Genomic DNA, 23700 nt, shown 5'->3' with positions numbered 1-23700 from the left:
TCAACATGCCAACTGAGATGAGTGAAGCAATCCCCGTTTCCCGACACCTGAGAAACGATGTCTGCCATGTTTCCAAAACCGAGCTTCTCTTGAAACTTCAAGAACTCGTCAAAGAGCTCACCGAAATGAATCTCCTTGCTAAAATGCGCCTCGTTCAACTCAACAAATCAGTGGAAAATATGAAAATGGAACTCCGAGACATCAACGAACAACTCCAGTTTCAAGTTCTCGGTTTCACGTACTTTCCACCACCAGGACCATTCGGAGGAGTAGAGCCTTTCGGGGACAATTAGGAAACTTAATTTTCTACTTTTATGTGTAAACAAGTGCATTATGCACAATGTGTTAGGATTTCGGGCTTAACCCGAATATTTTTCTTATTTTTAGGAAAACCGGCTTATCCCGTATTTGTTTTAGGACCTTTTAATTTTAATGAAAAGTAATTTTTAGGATGACTAAACTTCTAAATTATCATACTAAGCATCATTCTAAGAATTCTAGCTCTCTCATTTTGCTGAAAATTACAAGAAAATTATCTGTTACAAAAAGCACGGGTCGTGCTTCCCTAAGCACGAGGCCGTGGTTACCCTAGAATCTTCAGCATGATATGCGCTGACTCCGTACAATTCTCTGACTCAGAAACATTTATTCCCCTAACAGCACGGGGCCGTGTTCAACTTTCCAGTCTCTATATAATGCATGCATAAACTCACTATTCCATTCACACCAAACACAACATTACTGAAATAGAAAGCAAGAAGGCTGAATGGAGGCAAGTGAAGAAGGGCAAGCACCATGAATCTTCCTCAAATCTTGAGGAGGAGGTCATGAGGCTACAATGCATCATGATAGACCAAGTTGAAAGCAACATTCAAACAGAAGCTCGCGTAATCGAGCTAATCAACAAAGTCGAACTACTGAGGTTCAAAAACTTCCATGTTGTTGATGGCCACCATAAAGATGTGACTTCCAAGCTCAACTTTCTCAACTGAGAAATTGTTAAGCTCGAAAAAAAGCTCTCCGAGCTCTTGGAAACCAAACGAGCACCTCCCCACATCCAAGACTTGTTCGGGAATGGTGGTCAATGAAGTCCCGACTTTGTTTCACGTTGAATTTGCTCCCGCTAGTGTTATGTGTTAGGATCTAGGATTGTTGTTGTACTTTTCATTTCCACTATGTTTAATTATGTCTTTATGTTTTATGTTTTAATGAAATTTAGGACTTTTAATTACTATCTTAAACTAACCAGCAAAGAAAATTAGTTAAAAAATGAACCAACTAGACAAAAAAAATCAAAAGAAATACTGTCTGCATCATGCAGCACGGTACCGTGCTTCCAAAAGCACAGCGCCGTGCTTTTGACCCCAGAACAATTACGATTTTTAAATCATTAAAATAACTTTTCCCAAACATCAACCCTAATATCCACTTCGTTTCTGGACGATAAACCGCCGATCATTCTATATTACACTAGTTTCTTCATCAAATCTTCAATTCCGTGCAAAAGGTATGTTAATTCAACAATTGTAATGTTTAAGTTCATCATTCTAGGTTTAGTTTAACCATAAATCTCTTGAATTGACCAAATCGGGTCTAAACCAGAAAATAATATGGGTTATTCTATTAGTATATGATGAATGGATTGTTGAAAGTTTGATTGTTACTATCTTAAACTAACCAGCAAAGAAAATTAGTTAAAAAATGAACCAACTAGACAAAAAAAATCAAAAGAAATACTGTCTGCATCATGCAGCACGGTACCGTGCTTCCAAAAGCACAGCGTCGTGCTTTTGACCCCAGAACAATTACGATTTTTAAATCATTAAAATAACTTTTCCCAAACATCAACCCTAATATCCACTTCGTTTCTGATTCTATATTACACTAGTTTCTTCATCAAATCTTCAATTCCGTGTAAAAGGTATGTTAATTCAACAATTGTGTTGTTTAAGTTCATCATTCTAGGTTTAGTTTAACCCTAAATCTCTTGAATTGACCAAATCGGGTCTAAACCCGAAAATAATATGGGTTATTCTATTAGTATATGATGAATGGATTGTTGAAAGTTTGATTGTTAATGTTTAATTGAAAGGAACAATTCGGGTTTTGAATCTTGAGATGAATGTCCAACAAACTAATAAACCCAATTGTCATAACTGGTTAGAAACGAGGGTTCGAATCAGAATAGGGTAGAAATTAGTATTAAAAACACGAGTCGTGCCTGAAACAACACAAATCTTGGTCAACCATTAGTCAACCAAAAGTCAAAATCAACAGGAAAGAAACAGCAGCAACAGCACGGTACCGTGCTTCTGAAAGCATGCCGCCGTGCTTTGCTCTCTGTTCTAGCAAATTGAAAACTTTTGTCAAATTTGGACTAATTTGGGTATGAATTGCAGATGGACGAGTATGAAGACGATGTTCATGCATTCTTAGTCTTTACCGGACGAAGGACAAGGGTCAGACAGGCTAATGCAAGACTAACCTACCTAAACAGACGATTCCCAGAACCAAATTTCTACGCTTTCCAAGACACATTGCGCCAAGTTAACCAATTGGACCGATACAACCACTTGTGAAAGGGCCGTGGAAAAGGGTCTTTTAACAAACGGTAGAGGTAGTGACAGAATTGACAAAGGAGTTTTTGGCCTCTTTCAACATTAAGAAGAAGAAATTTGACATGTGGGATGAAGATGCAATCGAGTTTAGATGTGGGGGTGAATGGCATACAACTTCTGTCACCCAATTGGGAATTGATCTGGGAATCTACACGACCGAGAAAACCGACTCAGACATTTGGTTTACTACTAAAACAAACTTCGCAGATGAAGATGCTGATGATGAAACTGAAGCAGGAAACACGCGATTAGAGGCTTGGGAACAACTAAGTTATGGTACTGAAGAATACAATGCAAGCGTCTCAAAGAGCACAACACTACGTGACCCGCTCATGAGATACATTCACCGTCTGCTCAGTCACACTGCCACGGCTCGAGGCCAAAGTGAGGGGGTGGTTAACCTGAGGGATCATTGGTCACTGTACTGCATAAAGAATGACATACATTGCAACATCACGATGTTATTCTGCAAACTTTTCACGAAAAATGCAGCTGCCAAGGGAAATACCCCCATTTTTGGTGGCCCATGGATCTATAACCTTTATAGGGCTTACAATGCAGACACAGAAGGAACCCGAAGCCCAGATCCGATAGCCCTCAGCCTTGTTTATTGTGAAAGAATGCAGATGATTCAGCAAATCAGGCAGAACCCAGATGTGTGGAGATTTTGTGACAGATATAATCAGGTTTGGGACCCCGAAGACCCTGCAGAAATGATGCTTCAGGATGTGCACGAGAGGAGAGGATCACCGCCCAGACAATACCTCCGCCGCACCTACCGTCAGCGAGGGGGGCCATCTTCATCAGGGGCCGGCCCCAGCTCGTCACACAACAGCCGATACTCTTTCGAGGGTATATATGGACTCATTGATCAATTCTCAGCTAACACTACCGCCTCATTTAACAGGATTACAGAGTAGATGGCTGCCTCAGATGCACAGCAAGCAGTCGAATATGCAGAGACGAGGCGAGAGATTGATCGTTTGGGCTATCGCATAGACAGATAGTGGGGACCATTTGACCCGGACATGGGTAACTGATGACTAGCAGCACTGGTAGATCGGGCATGGGAATGGGCATGGTTTGGTAATACTTTATGACATTATTATGTGTGTTTTTAAACAATTTACTTTCTGTCATACTTGTTTGTTTGTTTATTTGTTGGTTTGAATACTTTTATGGCCGTAGGTGCCGAGACATTATGGTAGGTACTAATTTAGCCCGATAGGGCAAGGGATGGAGGATTCCATACCCAATTTTCAGTAGTTTACGCTTGGTTGTTTGTGGTTGTTTGCAGTTTTATATTATACAGGTGCAAAAACAGGAAGACGGAAGATAAACAGGGGATGCTCTGTCGAAATTTGGTTAACCCGTAGGGAAGTAACTCTCCATTTTAACCCACTATACTCAATTAAAATTTTTATCTTTTCATGAATCTTTCCACATTGAGGACAATGTGAGATTCAAGTGTGGGGAGGGGAATTACTTGACAAATTGTTTGTTCAAATAATTATAAAAATTCTCTAATCAACAAATATTTTTGTAGCAAAAAAAGATTATTTTTAGAATACAAGAAGAGAAATCCAAGAAATTTTTTTCGCAAGTAACCAATTGTAGGTCCCCCCCCCCCCCGGGGGCGTCGCCGATCGATACGAGATCCGCACGAGGTCTAGGAGTGCGGAATCCTCCTAGACTCGTTTATTGGTGTAAAGATGAAGAACACAAACACGTACAGAAACACAAGAACAAACACACGAACAAATACAAGAACGGGATAATCAAATCTGCAGATTCTTATATATAATAATCAACCACGAGACATACAGAACATAAACAGAAAACACGACTGACCCGAGGTGAGCTCTACCTCGGGTCGTCTCACACGACTCTCCTTGTCTCTTACTCTCTCTAAACAAACAAACTGCTCAAAACACACACTAATTACTGGATTACTTAACCTAAACAAGACACACGTATATATATATATAAACTTCAGTAGGCGAAGTTGTTCATAACTTCGCCTATGGCGAAGTTGTGATAACTTCGCCTAAGGCAGAAGTTGTTACAACTTCGCCGTTGGCGAAGTTGTGCTAACTTCGCCTGTGGCGTTCCGCTAGTCAGAATTGCATAGCGACGGTCACAAAATGCACCAACAGTCTCCCCTTTGACCGTTGCTCTCATTTCTAACAAACACAAAAGATCATCTGTTACAAAACATGCACCAACAGACTCCCTCTTAACTGATGATCTTTTGTTTGCTCAACAACCAGCCGTGTCTTAAACTGTCCTGTAGCTTCACAAATCTACCAATCACCCAGCATCTTCCATATCAGATCTCCCCTTCAGTGTAAGCTTCTCCGACTATAATGATTGAGGTCTTTGAAATGCATGCATCCCCGTGCCAAATTGATCATCTCAACCAATCACGTGAAGTCCATCTGACTTCACCAACACGTGAAGTTGGGCTTCCTCCACAACTTCACCAACTCGTCGGCATACGATAAGGTTTAATCTTTAACTACTCAACATCAAGTGATCCATTTTATCACAAAACCACCTTGACAGAATCTAACACATGACCATTAATTAATCCGAAGCATCTTCAATCACCAGGGATAACGATCAAGAACATAAACACTTTAGTTCCCGATTAAATCCAACTTGTTCCAGAATTTTCACTCTAATAAATAAGCATCACGTTTCAGGATCCAATTCTCGAACGCCTTGAAAATAACATAAATAATATGCTCTGACCGCAATCCAGTAATGAGAAAAACCTTCAGTTCAATTTGACTTTCTTCAGTTGGTCAACCTCGAACAACAACAATTTCATTGCCCACAAACACCCAAATATGTGTCAATATCCAGTTTCAAACAATATCCCATTCACAACTTCAACTCCATATCCAGAGTTGACACGTATTTGTTCACACGTAAGACCAAGAGATAACAAGATCACTCGTTGACGGAACAACATCTTTGGTCTCACAATAATCGTGTACACCTGGCCATACAGACGAAAACACCAAAATACTTTTTTTTTTTTTTTTTTTTAACTTCGCCTAAAGTCAACTTCGCCTGTTCATAACTTCGCCTGGCTATAACTTCGCCTGTCCATAACTTCGCCAGACCTTATATCTTCGCTGAAACCCTACGAACAGTGACGGCAACTTCGCCTGCGGCGCTGTTCGGCCAGAAACGCACAGAAACATGCCAGAAACACCAAAACGCAGATCTCGAACCATAGCATAAGAGCCAAAGGCTCTGATACCACATGTAGGCCCCCCCCGGGGGCGTCGCCGATCGATACGAGATCCGCACGAGGTCTAGGAGTGCGGAATCCTCCTAGACTCGTTTATTGGTGTAAAGATGAAGAACACAAACACGTACACAAACACAAGAACAAACACACGAACAAATACAAGAACGGGATAATCAAATCTGCAGATTCTTATATATAATAATCAACCACGAGACATACAGAACATAAACAGAAAACACGACTGACCCAAGGTGAGCTCTACCTCGGGTCGTCTCACACGACTCTCCTTGTCTCTTACTCTCTCTAAACAAACAAACTGCTCAAAACACACACTAATTACTGGATTACTTAACCTAAACAAGACACACGTATATATATATATATAAACTTCAGTAGGCGTCAGTAGGCGAAGTAGTTCATAACTTCGCCTATGGCGAAGTTGTGATAACTTCGCCTAAGGCAGAAGTTGTTACAACTTCGCCGTTGGCGAAGTTGTTCTAACTTTGCTAACTTCGCCTGTGGCGTTCCGCTAGTCAGAATTGCATAGCGACGGTCACAAAATGCACCAACACCAATTACTAAAGGAAAGTGAAAAAGTAAAAAGAAGTTCTGTAATATTGAGAATAAATTTATGTAAAATATGGTGTTAATACCCAATTCCTCCGTTATTGTGAGTTAAACCTCATGCCATATAGATATTTTTCGGAAGCTTTGAGTGAGTCACATGTTTCGTGTGATTTAGAACTTGTCGCAATTATTCAATTCAAGACCGCACGAAGCATTTTGTAAAGAAGAGTGTAATATTATCACAATCCCATCAAACCATTCTCCAAATTACAAAACTCAAAAACCTTAACTTAAACCCTACCACTTTATCCATCTCACCGGTAAAATACAACTCTGGTCTTTTACCGGCAGACCCTAAAGAACTGGAAATGCATTCTTTCGATTTCAATTTCCTATGCTGCATACATTTCACAAAACCTAGGCTGCCTCCAGAACTTAGGGAGATAATCTTTCTCTTGAGCAATGAGGTGAGGAAAAAGTAGCGCCAAGAAGAGCAAAGGCCACCATTTTGTGGAATTTACAAAAACGCAATGAAGAGAAAAGCAAAAAGATACGAACGATGCTTAGGTTGCGGAAACTGGTCCCACGAAGGAAGATGTAGAAGGAGTCAAACTCAGTCTCAGCATGAATATACCGAACTAATGAGGGTGGGGGCTATTAGGCTCAAAGCCGAACGATCCACTAGAGTTGGAAGTTATGTTCAGAATAGGATTGAGGAAGAACTGATCCACATCCTCGACAAATCTGGTCTTGACGATCTGACCATAAAAGAGTCACTAGGTCTCTAAAAAAATTATCATCGGGATGAAAAGCTAACTATCGAAGACATCTCAAAATCCCCGATTACCAGAAAAGTTGTATTTACCATCCTCCACCAAGAGTCCTTATCCACCACAATATACCAAAATTCCGACTCACACAAAACCAACCCGTATTACCTTCTGATTTATGCAACCCTTCACAAAGGTGGAGGTTTGAACTTGTTACAAGCTTATTTATCACAGGTTGCATTCTGACTAAGAGTATTCACATACATACATCACAGGTATGATCAGATATAAAACCGAGTGTGAGTGAACATTGTGAGAACGTGACGTTTTGCATAAACAGAAGCTCATAAAAACAAAATATTCTTTTTATTTATCACTAATTAAGATTGGTTATTTTGTTTCCATTTTCTCGGAGCTCGCTTAAAGGATGGCTATAATCCAAGTTTGCTGTTTTTAGAGAATATTTATAAAAATATTGTTTGAGGAAAAGCAATGTTCAAGTGTGGGGATGTTTGATGTACATAAAATTATACTTCTTTTCGGCATCAAATAATCTCTAAACACTGCAATTTCTATCAAATAACATACCATAAAAGGCTACTTATCATAATAAAATGTAATTTCATGTGAAACCAAGCCCCAAATGAAGAAACAAGAGAAAAGAAGAAAAACAGAAGAAAACACAAGAAAAACAAAGAAACACGCCCCCATCCTTAAGAAACATGCCCCAATGCTTCTGAACACTAGAAAAGACAAAAATCTACAAGAAAAGACAAAAATTGGGAACAAAAGCACGGGACCTTGCCTCTCAACCACGGGGCTGTGGTCACCTTTCAGAAAAGACAAAATGAAATTGACACATGTCATAAAAATGCACGGGGCCGTGCCTCAGGAAGCACGGGGCTGTGGTGAGTCATCATGTACGATCTGACAACATGCAACTGGGACACGTAGACACGAGACCGTGCTTAATAAAGCACGGGGCCGTGCTTCTAGCTCCAGACAGTCTATAAATAGAGGCTCTTGTGTCATTTGAGAAGTGTGTCTTGAAAAGAATTCTATCCGGTTTTCTCTTATAAAAACACACACTAACACTCACATAGAAGATTTAGTGAAGAGTTTGAAGGCTTGGAGGTCATCACCATTAACCATCATCATCATCCATCATCATCATCATTAAGAAGAAAGATTCATGTACACTTGGTTAGATTGTTCCAAGTTTAATCATGTATTTGTTATTATCATTCATCTTAATGATTATCATCATGCTCATTATGAGCTAAACTCCTTTTACCATCTAAAATTAATGAAGAAGATTTTTTTTACTTGATGATTATTTAAAACATGTGGTGTAGTCTAGTAAAGTACATGGTTATCTTACAATTATCTTTTGATGAGAAATGTTTCACCATCTTAAATCACTAATTCAAAGTTGGTGGTTGTCAATTCTATTGCCAATCGTTCATGATCGATTCATGTTCTTGAAAGATAGAAATACTTTGATACATTATCGAAACATGGATCCTTATATTGTACTTAGAAATAATGAGATATAAGTTCTGATATATTTCTCTAAGTCTTGGTAATCCGAAAATGGCTTTCCTTAGGATATCATGCTAGTTAAAGAAATCATATGTTAATGGAATGTGTAAGTATAACCTACTTAAATCAACCAAGGGGAGGTTGTGTGAGTTAACTACAACCACCCGAAGTTGTTAGAATTGGTATTTGAGAAATCGGAGTCAATCCTAAGCTTTTTACTTTACGAAACTACTTGCCAACTTAAATTGACATTTTGGAGGTGGCATGACATTAGGAAAGGGTCGAATTTAAAATGCGTATGTTACCTCCCTAGTGCCAAAGATGCTCACTTAAAGTTTAATGAGCTATCTATCATATATTGCTATGGAAAGTTTACCACATGTTTGAATATTAATTATCAATGATAAAATGGAGTGGATTCTTGATCTTAGATGGTAACCTTCGCATAATTGAACAACTCTTTTAGAATCTATCGTCTTGGTCACCTATATATTATATATATAAGTATTTATATTTTATAAAAAGTTCAAAAATTAACCCCAAAATGATTAAAACCTCCGATTAAAGTAAAACAACGATTTATCATTAGAAACATTTGTGTCCACGGATCGATACTTAGTTCTTACCAATACTATTCTACATATACGATAGGTACACTTGCCTATTTTGTGTGTGTTTAGTCTTTGTAGAAATCACTTTTATAAATTTAAAACACAATCTTGTGAAAAAAGCTAATTATCCAAATCATTCCATCTATTAATAATTAACCGCAACGCACAGCACACATCACATAAAAAAGAATTTGTGGGAAGAACTTTACTTTATGAAGTGTGAGAAACTGAGCATTTGGATTTTCCTTGAGAATTCCAATTGCATTAGGAATCCAAGCGAGAGGAAAAGTTCAGAGTTTTGTGTATATAGCGCATAAGATTTTACTGAATTCATTACAAAAACTGGCCTTGTAGAATCCCATATTGGGGGGGGGGGGTATATACACTTATCATTCAAGCATGTGGAATAAATGTAACAAGATTGATAGGATGCTAGTCAGCCAAGAGTTCAGTTCATTAATTTATGGACGATGGCATCATTCACGTCTCTTCCAAAAGGATATTCTAATTATAGACCGTTAATTTTATCATATGTTGATTCGAATGCTGGTCCGAAGCCTTTTAGATTTTTTTAATTTGTGGCTCACGAAGTTGTCACAAGAAAACAGAGAGAGTAAGTGGCATGTGGTCTGAGGAGATGCGGTTTTCCAAACCGGACGATTTGAAACCGAAGATCAAAGGTTTTTTGCGAAAAAAAGTTTGATCAGTTTAGGAGAGGCCCATTTTCTTCAATAAGGGCATCTCCAAAATATCCACTTCCGAAGACGAAAACTTGTTTATGCCGTTCTCAAAAGAAAGAAATTAAACGGGCATTTTGGGATTGTGGTGGTGAGAAAGCTCTGGGTCCCGATGGAATCACGTTCAAATTCATTAGGAGATTTTGGGATATTTTCGAGCATGATGTTGAAGAAATTATGACACACTTTCATGAACAAGGAACTATAAGTGAAGGTTGCGGTTCTAATTTTATTTCTTTGTTACTGAGAATGGGTGATCCTCAAAACATTGTTGATTATCGCCCTGTTAATTTGATTGGTTGCATACCCAATTATTTTAAAAGTATTGGCCAATCGCATTAAAAAGGTGATGGGTTCAATTATAGGCATAGAGCAATATGCTTATGTTTCAGGAAGAAATATTACCGAATGGGCTCCAATTCTTAATGAAGTAGTTGCATGGTGTAAGAAGGCAAATAAGCAACTAAGATTTTTAAAGTTGACCTGAATAAAGCATTTGATTTGGTCAACTGGCGGTTTTTAGACTCCATTATGGCACAAATGAGATTTCCTGAGAAGTGGATAATTCATGAATGGGTAAAGCTACCGAGACGGGCCAACTTTGCGTCGGTTGAAGAAGTTCTTGATTATTCGGGTAAGAACATAAAGAATATAGATTTGTGTTAGGCGGTTTAAGCAACATCGGCGGTTACTTGTTGGATGATTTGGTTAACAAGGAATAATATTATCCTTAATAATGTCCCTTTTGTGATATCCAAAATGGTGAACGACATAAAATCGACATCGTTCTTATGGGTTAAGCAAAAGATCAAGCATTGAATGGGAGACGTGGTGTAGGTTCGAATTTTACCAAATATTTCACATTTTTATATTTCATAGAAACATCCAAACGATTTACAATGAAGTGGCAGGTAAGCGGGCAACAAGCTGCGCCGCAACCCCCTTTTGGATAGCAAACCCAATCCGACTAAAAACAAAGTTTTGATTCTTATGGGCTGATACGTTACTATACACAACTTTCTGAACCCTATTCAAAAGGTCCACGGCATCCGGAGCTAAGAAACCAAAAGTGTCAAAGGCGAAGGGGATAAACACGTGTTGATTCTCCAAACAAGCTCTCTCGTGTTTAGCAACCTTGCCCGATGCCGCCTTCAATGCTGCCTGGCCTGCTAAAAATCCAGTGTCCCTAATCCCAACAAGAGGGGACACTCCTGTGAGGTCGACACAAGCGTGTTTTCCCCCTACCCACCCAAAAACAAGTATATCGGCCGGTCGTAATGTAGATCTTCCTTCTTGAGGATCCGTAAGAAAGTTTACGGGGGCTTCCTTTTTAGCCGAAATTCCGGCTCGTTTAAGAACATCGCATAGAACATCCCTCACCAAATCATGCATGTACTTAAACCCAGGCAACTATTTGCAGTGAACCGCATGCTCGCCAAAAGAATCCAAACAAACCTTACGGCAAACCGGGCACGACTCATCTACCGGAAACAAAGGGATCATTAACCGATACTTCAGGATGGCCTGGTACTCCAAAGCCGACATATGTTGGCCCAATCTTTCAATAGGGAGAACACTTAAGAAATCTTGAGCCCGAGAAGCCCGAAGACACTCAAACACCGCTTTCTGACGAGGGGATAAATCAAACTTCATTTCCAAACTCTTGATGATTCCACTATAAAGGGCACTCGCCAAAGCATGTTGGGCTTTAGGGGGGCGGTGTCTTTATTAGAGAAACCGCTAATGTCAAAATCGGGAAGTGAAATGTGCAACCGATCTATCGCACCCATAATCGGAGTCAAACCCATCAATACCACAACCTCGAAGAATGTGGTCATGTAATTCCTAAGATTGCGCCCTTGAGGCCACAAACGTATAAGTAGAAACGTCTGAAGCTGAACATAAACCCAAACCTCCAAAACGAGTCGGAAGTGATGCCAACCTCCATTGAAAATCTCCAAAGAAGGGACCACCACAAACCACGATGTCCTCAATCGCCCCCCGAAGGCCATTGTCAAACACAGAAACTGCTTCCCCTACATACACAGGTTGGCATGTTCTGAGACCAAACAACAACTTTCCAACTCCCATACATGAGCGGAGCAAAAGGAGCTCGCATTGAGGGTCCCGCAAATGCGGGAGATAGCTCATCAATTCCACAGCTCACGAAGCCCTTTTCATAGCAAGTTCACTGATGAACCCGGCATCCCGGCTAACGGCTCCCCCGAGGAGTTTCACACCTAGCACCGGTCTTCCAATCTCAAAGGGAAACACCCCCTCCTGCACCTTAACCCCATTGCACGACGGCCAAAATACTTCGGTTTTCTTAATATTAAGTTCAAGGCCCAGGCGGGGACCCTCCGACCTGATAATATCTAAAGCTTTGGCAACCTCTTTAGAGTCCCCAATAATTGTACAATCATCTAGGTACCAAGCATGAAAGAGAAGCTTACAGGAACTCTGGACTAGATGAATAAGTGGGTGCAAAACTAAGGCGAAAAGAAGAGGTCCCAAAGGGTCCCCCTGCTGAACCCCAGTGGTGGACCAAATGTGGTCATCCCCCTGATATAGCCTGGCCGGTTGCCCATATAAAAAGTTCACCCATAAGGAAATAGATGGACATCGGGCCCGAACCTCATTCAGAAGGGCAGTCCTATCCACCAAGTTGAAGGCATTACAAAAATCAATAGTAAGCATAGCCATTGACCCATCAGAATAGAACTTACTTAAAAACCTGTTCGCGCTATGAAGAACGGCCTCTGCACCACTAGGGACTCCCACCCCAAACTGAAAGTCGCACAGGTATTTAGTAGTCTTTCCCAACACCCTTCATAGCCACCTTAGAGATCAATCTTCTCTAAATGGCACCTAAGGCAATGGGTCTAATCCCATTGTCCGGTTTGAGCAACGGTGTGAGAGGAGCCGAAGCAATGAACTCTGCCAAAACCCTTGGGCATCTCCCCCCCCCCCCCCCAAACATAAATTAACCATCGCAGTAGTAGCCTTTAGTAACCCAACAGCGATCGGCGACCCCTCTCCACAAAATGCATCCAAAATATGTTGTGCCCTCAATCCATCTCGTCCGCATGACGTCCCATTAAGGAAGGATTTAATGCATCCAAGCACACAATCCTCATCAACAACAAGAGGAGGCTCAGAAAGCAATGAAGCAGGCATAACCGGCGGGGGAAAATTGGGATGCTTACCCACTAACGCTTTCAAAGTGTCATTGCCGAAAGGTGCAACCCCTGAAGAGCATAATACTTTAATGGCGGCAGTAAAATGCCCGTCCGCCACTTTTCGTAAACATTGTTTCACATTGGCGCATACCGCAACATCATCGTGCTTAGCGAGAGGCTCCCCATGACTCGAGTTCACCCCTATAGGTGTGGCAAAAAGGGATAAAATAAGTGTATCAAAACCATCCTTAGCACCCCAACTTGCTAGTGCTTGTTGAATACTCTGACATTGCAAAGACTTTCTATTACCGGACCTGCGCTCCTGACGTTTAGAAGGTCTGAAAACACGCAGCGTGCACCGCGGTAAAAAGAAAAGTTTCACCCATGCTTCAACAGAGTCTAGCATAGTAACCACCTTACCCAGATCCGCAGTTAACGCTTGAGCAAATGCCATACGACAACTATGAGGGATGCTCTTAACGGTTTTGATAGGAAGAGAGAAGACGCGATCAAGGAGAACCTCATCCACCACTATCCCTCCCAAGGGAGCAACATCCCTCATAACATGTGGTTTATCAATCCCCACAATAAACTCCTCCACAGCTCCCACACCCTCGTTGTACTTGGTGACTCCATCAGCATGATGACACGTCCGTTTAAGAGCATTTGGACGCATACACACCCCACATAGCCACTGGTCCGAGGCCTTAAAAGCCTCCCCAACCGAAATAAATAAATCACAATCCGTGGAAATGGCGTCCCGTAGGGTCCCTTTCCGCTCATCCAACGACAAATGAAGTCGTTTGATATGCGCCATTAACCGAGAGATCCCCCTTGACCCCGCCCGTCCATCCGGGCAACAATGAAACCCCCTAAAAGGACATGGCCAAACACCCACCGAACCCACACTATTTTCTAGGGTCTTAGACATAGCACCCTCATCAATTAATCCACCACGAGAAATGATGTTGAACCGACAACCATGTCCACCTCCCGTGCCCACCTCCCCCGATGGGGCTCCTTTGACAATCCGAGCCCTTGTAATAACCCCTCACGACAAAAAGGCCAACAAACAAAATCGAGCTGAGTTTTGGGAGTAAAAACCCGAACTAAGAGGAGAAAGAAGAGTAACCGCCAGTTGCTCTCCCCTCCGTAAACCCAAAAAAACCGATTAACTCATTAAGACATTTTATCGAACACCTGGCGGGCAGACCCAAAACCGAGGATTAAAGGCAAAATTGAAATAACAGTAGGGGTGGTGGTGAGGAGATGACGATGATATGACGAGGAGATGATGCTGGTTACTGATGTGTGACGGCAGGTTGTTCTTTAGGCGAAGGTGTAGCAACGGCAGGTTGTTCTCTTATAATGCGATTAATCACGTTTACAAAATTAAACAAATGCAATTAACTGGATGTACCTTGAGCCGGTAAAACCCTATTTATTGCAGGTAGGTATATGATGTTGGAATATAGATTTACAAGTGCTGCTGTGTTTTGGTTTCTTGGTTGATTTACATATTATATAAATTAAAGATTGTTGAGATGAAACAAACTCGTGAAGGTGACTGCTTTAATTTTTGTCTCTCTCTACAAGCAGCTAAGCTACATAGTGAGGTGTGTAGTATGACTTTGTAAATTTTCCTATTTGAGTAGTTGTATGGTGTCTTAGTTTATCGTTTTCCTTTTGTGTTTTGGCTGCTTACCTCCTGTAATTTGGTTTCAATAAATTTAGCTGATATATATATATATATGCTAGTTTTTATCTCCCGTATTACTGGGGTCATTTTATATTATTTGTTTTTAACTTTTATCTAATTTTGAATTTTTATTTTTTTATTGCATGAAAGTTAATAATATACTTATGGTTTGATATTAAATTGTTTCACAAATAAATGAGATGTTATAACCCGGTTTAAAAGCTATATGAGTTTGATGAGACCCAAAACCCGTTTTTTTACTATAAAATTGGTTTTTTAATTATAAATAACATATATCTTTTTTTAATTAATCAGATATTAATTTTTAGTATATTCCTACTTTATAGGATTTTTGTATCAAATATTTAGTGAGATTAGTTTTTAATTTAATGAGATGCTAAAACCCGTTTAAGAAATATCTGGGTTTGATAAGACACAAACCCGTGAATTCGGGTCAAATGCATGAGAATGCTCCATTTAAAAATCAAGCAAATCTGGTGACTCCAAGAAAAGGGGGCGACCACATCGCGACACGTAGGATTTTTATGTTTTCTTTTATATATATATATATATATATATATATATATATATATATATATTTAAGTTTATGAGAGAAGTTATATTAATGTGAGAAGTGTGAGAAATAAATCTAACCAATCACAATTTACTTTTTTTCTTATAAAACATACAGATACTGCATGAAGATATTAAAGAGTTTTGTTTTTGTTTCTAATCTTGATAAATAAAATTTAAATAAAACTTATGTGAAGTCTAATTTTAGATTAAAAACAATTAAATGCATATAAAAAGAAATGTACGAAAATAACTTATGTATTCAAAACCATTGAATAAGAAACCTTATTAATTACAAGAATGTAAATAAATCAAGGGTCAAGATAAATTTATGTCGTAAACCATCCCCATATATATTAGTTAATGAAAAATGCCAGGTCAGAAAAAGAAAAGAAAGATGATATGAGCATAATCCAGAAAGAAGATCCTTGACGAATGAATGGATATCAATTAGCTCAACGCATTTGAACAACCTTTAGAAATGGCGTCACTCTTCCTTCCACCTCTTCCGCCTGCCGTCAACCGCCGTCGTCTCTCCCGCATTCATCCGTCGCTCCGCCTCAACTGCTCCGGTTAATTTCTTTTTCCTTCCTGCTTATTATTATTATTATTATTGTAACCGTAGTAGCTGCTGTTGTTGCCTATTGCTCCTTTCTCGTTAGCTGAATCGCTTTATTAGCCGTTCATTTTGCAATATGAGAAACCTACGGTTTCATAATTTAATTAGGCTTTTACCTCTCTTGTTCGAACTTAATTTATTAATTAGTAAATATAAGGCCCTGATTTACACTGTTGAGCATGTAATATGATCTGGAACCTTGTTTCACTTCTGGTGTGCAAATGCAAATATTATCTTATGCTGTTTCATTGGTGAACCGGCGACTTATAATCCCGCTCATGGCATGAGATTTGGGACATTTACTTCTTGGGTTTGACTAATAATGTTGAATGTTGACAACTTCATCTTTAATTTGGCTATTCAATTCTCATGGCAGCTAATAATGCAAGTACTTCTGTCTCCACTTCTGAAGAAAACTCATCTCGGTTTAAGGAAATGCGGAATGTAGCGTGTGGCGTTCTTGCTGTCTTGGCTCTGACTACCACTTCACCAGGAATTGCTGCTAATCAGGTTAATTATCATCGTGTTAAAAACTAATTCATAGTGTCTATGAGGAGGAGGATGATTATTAGTTTCAAAACCCAAATGAAAACACCATGCTCTATTTGCAGAGGCTGCCTCCTTTGTCTACAGACCCTGACCGATGTGCACGTGCGTTTGTTGGAAACACGATCGGTCAAGCTAACGGTGTATATGATAAAGCGATTGATCTCCGTTTTTGTGATTACACTAATGATAAAACAAACCTTAAAGGGAAGTCATTAGCAGCTGCACTTATGTCTGATGCCAAATTTGATGGTGCTGACATGTCTGAGGTGGTTATGTCCAAAGCATATGCTGTTGGAGCTAGCTTTAAAGGTAACTAACATCTTTTACTTATTTCCTTCCACGTAATAGTAAAAGGTTAGTTAATTAATTAATATGCATGTGTTGGTTATGCAGGTACAGATTTTACAAATGCGGTTCTTGACCGAGTCAACTTTGGGAAGGCCAATCTTCAAGGAGCTTCGTTTAAGAACACTGTATTATCGGGTTCAACATTTGAAGATGCTCAACTGCAAGACGTGGTGTTTGAGGACACAATTATTGGGTATATTGACCTTCAAAAGCTGTGTGTAAATAAAACTATTAATGATGATGCAAGAGCTGAACTCGGGTGTCGAAATTAGAAGCTAATCCCTGGTGTATAATCGTTCATGTTTTTATAAAATGTATTGGGTTAATTTTTGTTGTATATTGTTGGGAGATATACATACGTGTTGAACTCTTTGATTAAATTATGGAGAGCAGTGTTTTTTTATGGAAGAAGTATAATAATTCTTTTCAGTATGTTCCAACACATGTTGCTTGAATGTATCCAGTTCAAAGTTATAAATAACAATGTTAGTTTTAATCCAGTACGTTATTTTATGATGGTGTTCAATTTATATTGCTGAACACGTAAATAACATACTGTTATATTTACTCCTAGATCTCTGTTTGGTCATGCAATCAAAATATTAAGTTCGGTGGCACTTGAGGTGTGAGATTTAGACAAGGCACTGGTCTAACATGAAATTCACGGGGTTTTGAGTCAATTTCGGTCAAACACCTCAAACACATAGCTAAAAGGTCAGGTTTGGATCACTTGACGCATTCACGGGTTGACCGTTTAAATGTGTAACTTTTAAACGAAAAAAAGTCATACTTTGTGTCATACTCTAAAATGATTGACATTTTTATGCAAATTTTTGAAGTTAAAGGATAAACGGGCATAAAGTGGAGGTGGTTGAGCTTAGAGCATTTTCAGCCTATTCCCTATATTTGTGTGAGGGGGTTTTGTAGATTATATGGTATGGTTATGAGTGGTTGTGAGTAGAGGCAAGAGATCATGTTATATGAAAAAGTTAAATTTAGGGTTTCACTGTTCATACTGTATAATATTTTAATATTTTCTAAAAGTGGTTGTGAGTGAAAGAGAGAAAAGATAATGATAAATGTATAAAAAATATTATTTAATTAAACAGAAGAGAGAAAATACAGTGATTTTTAGTATAATTATATGATATATACGGATATATGGTAGAGAATGGGCTCTGAACGCTCTTAGAGAACTATTAATGCTTTGCCAAAATGTAGTTATGGTGGGGGGATATGCTTTGTCAAAATGTAGTTATGGTGGGGGGAGATGACTCGGTCGATTCGGATCTTGACTCCGCCGGAACCTTTTCGGTCTCGAGCATAAAGATGAGAATCAATGAGCTTAGTTTTAGCCCGCCCAAGTTCAAACCTGAATGGAATAATTGGGTGTCCGGTAAAGTTAATATTTTGGCGTGGCGGGCAGAATTGGATAGGGTTCCGGTCTTTACTTTATTGGCCAAACGGATCATTTGAATCGTTAGACTGCCCGGCTTGTGGAATGTTGGAAGAAACGACCGAACACATCTTTGTCTCGTGTGGTTTGGCCCAGTCGGTTTGACAAGTTATTTTCACCTGGTGTAAAGTACCAAATTTGTTTGCATTTGGTGTCCGGGATATTATCGAGCTCCATAAATATACTAAATTTCCAAAGAGAAAGGCGAATGCTTTTTAAGCGGTTTGTCTTGTTACGTTATGGTGTTTGTGGAAGACAATGAATGATATGGTGTATAATGGTTTGATGGTTATGGTGGAAAAAAGCGTTGTGTAGGACGTTAAAATACTTAGTTTCTTTGGGTTAAAAATAGATCGGGTGGTTCTTCGATCTCATGGGCGGATTGGGTTAGATTTTAGTGTAGTGGGGGTGGTTGTATTTGACTATGGTGTGTGTGTGCGTGTGTGTTTTGGCTTGTTTATAGCGTCTTGCTATGTTGGTCTGTTTGTAACCTTGGGTGTCATGATTTAATAAAGTGATTTTGTTGGCCGTTAAAAAAAATGGGCATAAAATTTTATATTTTAAACATAATTATTTTTATACATACTTGTATGTTTTTTTTTTCTTTTTTTTTTAAATTTGTGATTTTAGAGTTCTAACGTGCAAAACAACAAATTTTAAACGGGTCTGGTTTTGTATCAACCCACAAATACGTGTGTCGTATTTATATGTTCATATGTCTTACACAATTTTGAGAGTTGTTTCATGTTTAAGTCCATATAGTTTTTTCGATTTTATAGAGATGACAAAAAAACTGAATCCCGATGAGGAAGAAATCTGAAAGATTTTAAGACAAAGGCAAAGCATCTAATACCATAGTTGGTGAGAAAGTTTAATTAATCAAATGAAAAGATGTTTGCCTAAAACTCACTCAGTCTAATAACTTTTCAGGTAGGAGATATTCAAAAGGAAAGCATCTCCTTCAAATATATAAATCAATCCATCCATGCATAGCCTACATTCATCTTTTCATTTTGAATTGCCACAAATGGAGAAAACCTTTACTTATACCCTTGTTCTGATATCATTTGCCCTCATCCAAGGTATGTATGTAGTCATTTTATTCGTAATAACATTATCAAATTTTATTTAAATGTATATGTTTTTCTATTTTCAAGATAACCCCTTTTAACAAATATGAAGAAAAAAATAATAAATCTTTTTCGTTGAATTCATAAACTTTATAAAAGTAACACAATGTTAAAATTTGATATTCACTTTGAAAAGGTAGTTGGGTCAGGCTAAACGTACCCTCCCTGGAAAAATCAACTTTCATATTACCCCTTGAAATTGTATAATTACCGAATTAAGCAAAAAATAAGGATTTTATATTATTTTTTATACAAGTTGCGCTTTTTTTTTATGATTTCGAGTTTAGGGTTTCGGGTTTAGGGTTTAGGTTTTCAGGTTTAGGGTTCGGGTTTAGGATTTAGGATTTAGATTTTCGGGTTTTGGGTTTAACGTTTCAGGTTTAGGGTTTATGGTTCTGGTTTAGGGTTTTAGGTTTTCGAGTTTCTGATTTATTTTGTAAAAGATAAAGAGGTAAAATAAGGATATTATAAATTTATATACTATTAAAACAAAAAAAATAGATATTATAAATATTTACAATATTAATACTATAAAATAAATTATTAGTAATACTTGATATTTTTAATTTGATATATGTAGTGAAGACTATTAAGTGAAAAAATGTTGTAGGAACTAATATGTATATAAATAATGTTAAGAGTTAATAGTAATTTATCTAATAAGTTAAGAGGAAAGGTGTATATTTAGTAAAAATGGTGTAAGGGGTGTACGTTTAACAACACCCTTTCTAGTTACATACTAATAATATTTCTTTGATTGTATCTTTTACAACTTAACCCTAGTTGTAATTATCACTAAAGAAAAGCTTGGTTGATACTTGCATCATATATCAATGAATTTAGTGATAACATAATTGTGTATACGAACACATCCGTGATATTTGATATAATGCAAGTTAAAAGGATCGTTGTGCGTCAAAGCAAGAGACCGTAACTACGAGTGCGTACTTTTGTTACATGATCTAATAATAGTCTTTACTTACCTCATATTTATCTTTCTTAGATAAATTTTTAGGTTTATGAATTACATCTCTAAATATACCTTTTAATATTAACTAGTAAATCTCCCCGCGCGTTGCCGCGGACACGTTGATACACATAAACTCACATGTTGCGATGAAAACGTTTATAAAAGATAAAGTTAATATAGTTGGTCTTCATAAAAATGTAGGTTGTCATGAATATAACAAAAAAAAGTTATATTTGCCCATATGTTTTGTTCACATATTGTGGAAGCTTGTTATATTAAGGCGCATTTAATGTGACAACGGTGTATTTAAAATTTATAATATTGTTATGTTGTGATAAAAAAAAGTTAAAATATATTATATTTGATCTGGATTAGTTTTGAGTGAAACTTATACTGAAAAATAGATAAAAATAAGAATTTTGTTAGTGAAAAATATTTATAATTTGTTAGTGAAATAATATATGCAAAAGATATCTATAGAAATAAAATAATATGGAAACAAAGCTTAAAAAATAATTGAACTAAGCCATCCAACTATAAAAATATTAAAGTTAAAATAAGTTTTGAAAATGAATTGAGTAGTAGGTGGAGCTGACAACATAACCGTTTTTTCCAAATGTAAAAAAGCTAGTGGTTCACTCCATGAATAGTAACATATGTGAGTTAACAACCATTTACATTTTAATATATATATATAATTTCCCATTTGTTTTTTTCTTTGCAATATGGTCTTCTTAAAATGTGTATCTCAAATCCAATAGACTTAATTAGATAATAGCCATTACCCATCTAGTCGAGCTGGCAAGATATTTTTAAAAAGCCAGTTGAAACACAATACAAAGGGAGTGATTTATTATATTTTGTTGTTGTTGCCGCAGTGGAAGGAAGCATCGGTGTAAACTACGGCACGGTGGCGGACAACCTCCCACCAGCATCACAAGTGGCCCACTTCCTCCTCGAGAAGACCATCATCAACCGCATCAAGCTCTACGACACCAACCCAGAGCTCCTCCAGGCCTTCGCTCACACCGGCATCCAACTCACCGTAGGCATCCCCAACAGCCTCACTTTCTCCCAGCAGTGGGTCAGGTCCAACATCTCCCCACACCAACATCGTCCGCATCCTCGTCGGAAACGAAGTCCTCTCCACCACCGCCCACTCCCACCTTGTCCTGGCTATGCACACCCTCCGCGTCGCACTTGCCGGAGAGGATCTTCACCGCCGGATCAAGGTCTCCACGCCGCATTCCTTGGCTGTTTTGTCGTCCTCCACTCCGCCGTCTTCTGGGAGGTTTAAGACGGAGAATCTGGCCTTGATTAAACAATTGCTCGCCTTTTTACGGCTTACGGGGTCCCCCTTTATGATTAACGCCTACCCGTTTTTCGGATACTCCGAAGACACGCTTGATTACGCCTTGTTTAGACCCGCACATGAGGTCTTCGACCAAACGTCTGACAGAAGGTATACCAACATGTTGGATGCGCAGTTGGATGCTACGTATTCGGCTATCAAGGAGCTGGGTTTTGGGGATATGGAGATTGTTGTTGCCGAGACTGGGTGGCCGTCCAAGGGTGACCCGGGTCAGGCCCATGTTGATGTCGAGACGGCTCGGGAGTTTAATGGGAAGCTGATTAAACATGTCATGTCCGGGCTTGGGACGCCTCTCATGCCTAATAGAACTTTTGAGACTTTCGTTTTCGCTCTTTTCAATGAGAACCTAAAGCCCGGTCCGACTTCTGAGAGAAACTTTGGGCTTTTTAGACCGGATATGACGCCTGTCTATGACGTTGACATCTTTAGACACAATGTAACACGCAATGTAATGTTTTCGAATGCACTTTTAACTTTTCAAATGACACATAATTTAAAGTCACAGGTTTTTGGTTAAAGGTTTTATATCTCTTTTGTTATGATAGGTCGGGTCAACTTCACCGTCAAATTGGAACCCTGACAGAGGGGTACCAGCGAGATCACCGGTGCCCCAACCTAGTGGAGGGAAAACATGGTGTGTTCCAAAAACCGGAGTTAGTGAAAAGATTTTACAGACGAATATTGACTATGTATGTGGGCTAGGGTTTGACTGCCAGCCAATACGCGAGGGTGGGAGATGTTTTCATCCCAACTCGGTCCATGCCCATGCGGCCTATGCCATGGATGTGTATTACCAAGCCACTGGACGACACAACTATGACTGTGACTTTAGTGGAACCGGATTCATAACTTCAAGCAATCCAAGTATGAATCTTTACTACATATTTATGTTTATAAGTATAGTTTTATATATACTTCACAAAACAATCTTTTCTTGATTAAAAACATGCATGGAAGTTATTTATACTAGATGTTTGGTATGTTTGGTTAATCATGTTTTAAATTTTATTTGTTAGGTTATGGAAGATGCAAGTACTAGTGCAACTTGAAGGAGGAAGGTTTACATTTCCAGTGTTGTATTATAGACATGTCTTTAACATTACACCACTAAAGGTTTGTTATGTTCATTACGGTATATGCCTTGTTATTTTTATAATTAAGATATTTCTATATAAGTTAAGGATTTTGTATATAAGTTCTCTTATATATTTGTCATATTATCCATTATATATTATGAGTTCATTTTTTGATGTTTACTTTGGAAAATGTTTAAGCGCGATAATATGTCTTGTTGACGGGAGTGAAAATTTATGAGTATAATCATGTAAAAAGATATGAATCTAGTTATGTCAAGTATAAATCGTGTAACTTAATCATTACATACCGAAATTATTAATGTAAAAACACTATAGAGCCATGAATCTAATCGCAATTGGATACTTTGTGTTCATGATCTATGAGACATCACGAGATGATAATTGAGCCGAATGTTTGTTTCTCATTGAAGATAACCGAATGATTATATAAGTTCATACATGCATACATACAAGCGGTTAAGCTTGATTCGCCACAGTGTGCACCTTGTGGCGGCTTATCAGCCTAGAGAGAATTCGGTAACATAACAGTACTCTCTGATGAACAATGCACGGATCTCTTACCATACGCATGGTGTTTAGCCTATAAATAGGCATGCGATAC

The 23700-nt window shown here is 38.5% G+C and overlaps 2 protein-coding genes across 2 annotated transcripts; both read left to right on the top strand.

Annotated features, from left to right (window-relative positions):
* The first annotated feature begins 16039 nt into the window (after window positions 1-16039).
* On the top strand, window positions 16040-17725 carry LOC143583274 (thylakoid lumenal 17.4 kDa protein, chloroplastic-like). Its single transcript, XM_077065622.1, has 4 exons — window positions 16040-16130; window positions 16554-16687; window positions 16789-17035; window positions 17120-17725. The coding sequence occupies exons 1-4, from the start codon at window positions 16040-16042 to the stop codon at window positions 17344-17346; spliced, it is 699 nt and encodes a 232-aa protein (XP_076921737.1). The 3' UTR covers window positions 17347-17725.
* Window positions 17726-21695: 3970 nt separating this feature from the next.
* Window positions 21696-23234, top strand: LOC143583273 (glucan endo-1,3-beta-glucosidase-like). The gene is made up of 3 exons (XM_077065621.1): window positions 21696-22438; window positions 22548-22866; window positions 23019-23234. The coding sequence occupies exons 1-3, from the start codon at window positions 21809-21811 to the stop codon at window positions 23039-23041; spliced, it is 972 nt and encodes a 323-aa protein (XP_076921736.1). The 5' UTR covers window positions 21696-21808; the 3' UTR covers window positions 23042-23234.
* The last annotated feature ends 466 nt before the right edge of the window (window positions 23235-23700 follow it).

Source organism: Bidens hawaiensis, unplaced genomic scaffold, assembly GCF_021521415.1.
Source record: "Bidens hawaiensis isolate Kalapana, Puna unplaced genomic scaffold, B.hawaiensis_p1.1 tig00032240_1, whole genome shotgun sequence".
NCBI lineage: Eukaryota > Viridiplantae > Streptophyta > Magnoliopsida > Asterales > Asteraceae > Bidens > Bidens hawaiensis.
This window is presented reverse-complemented; position numbering and strand designations above follow the sequence as displayed.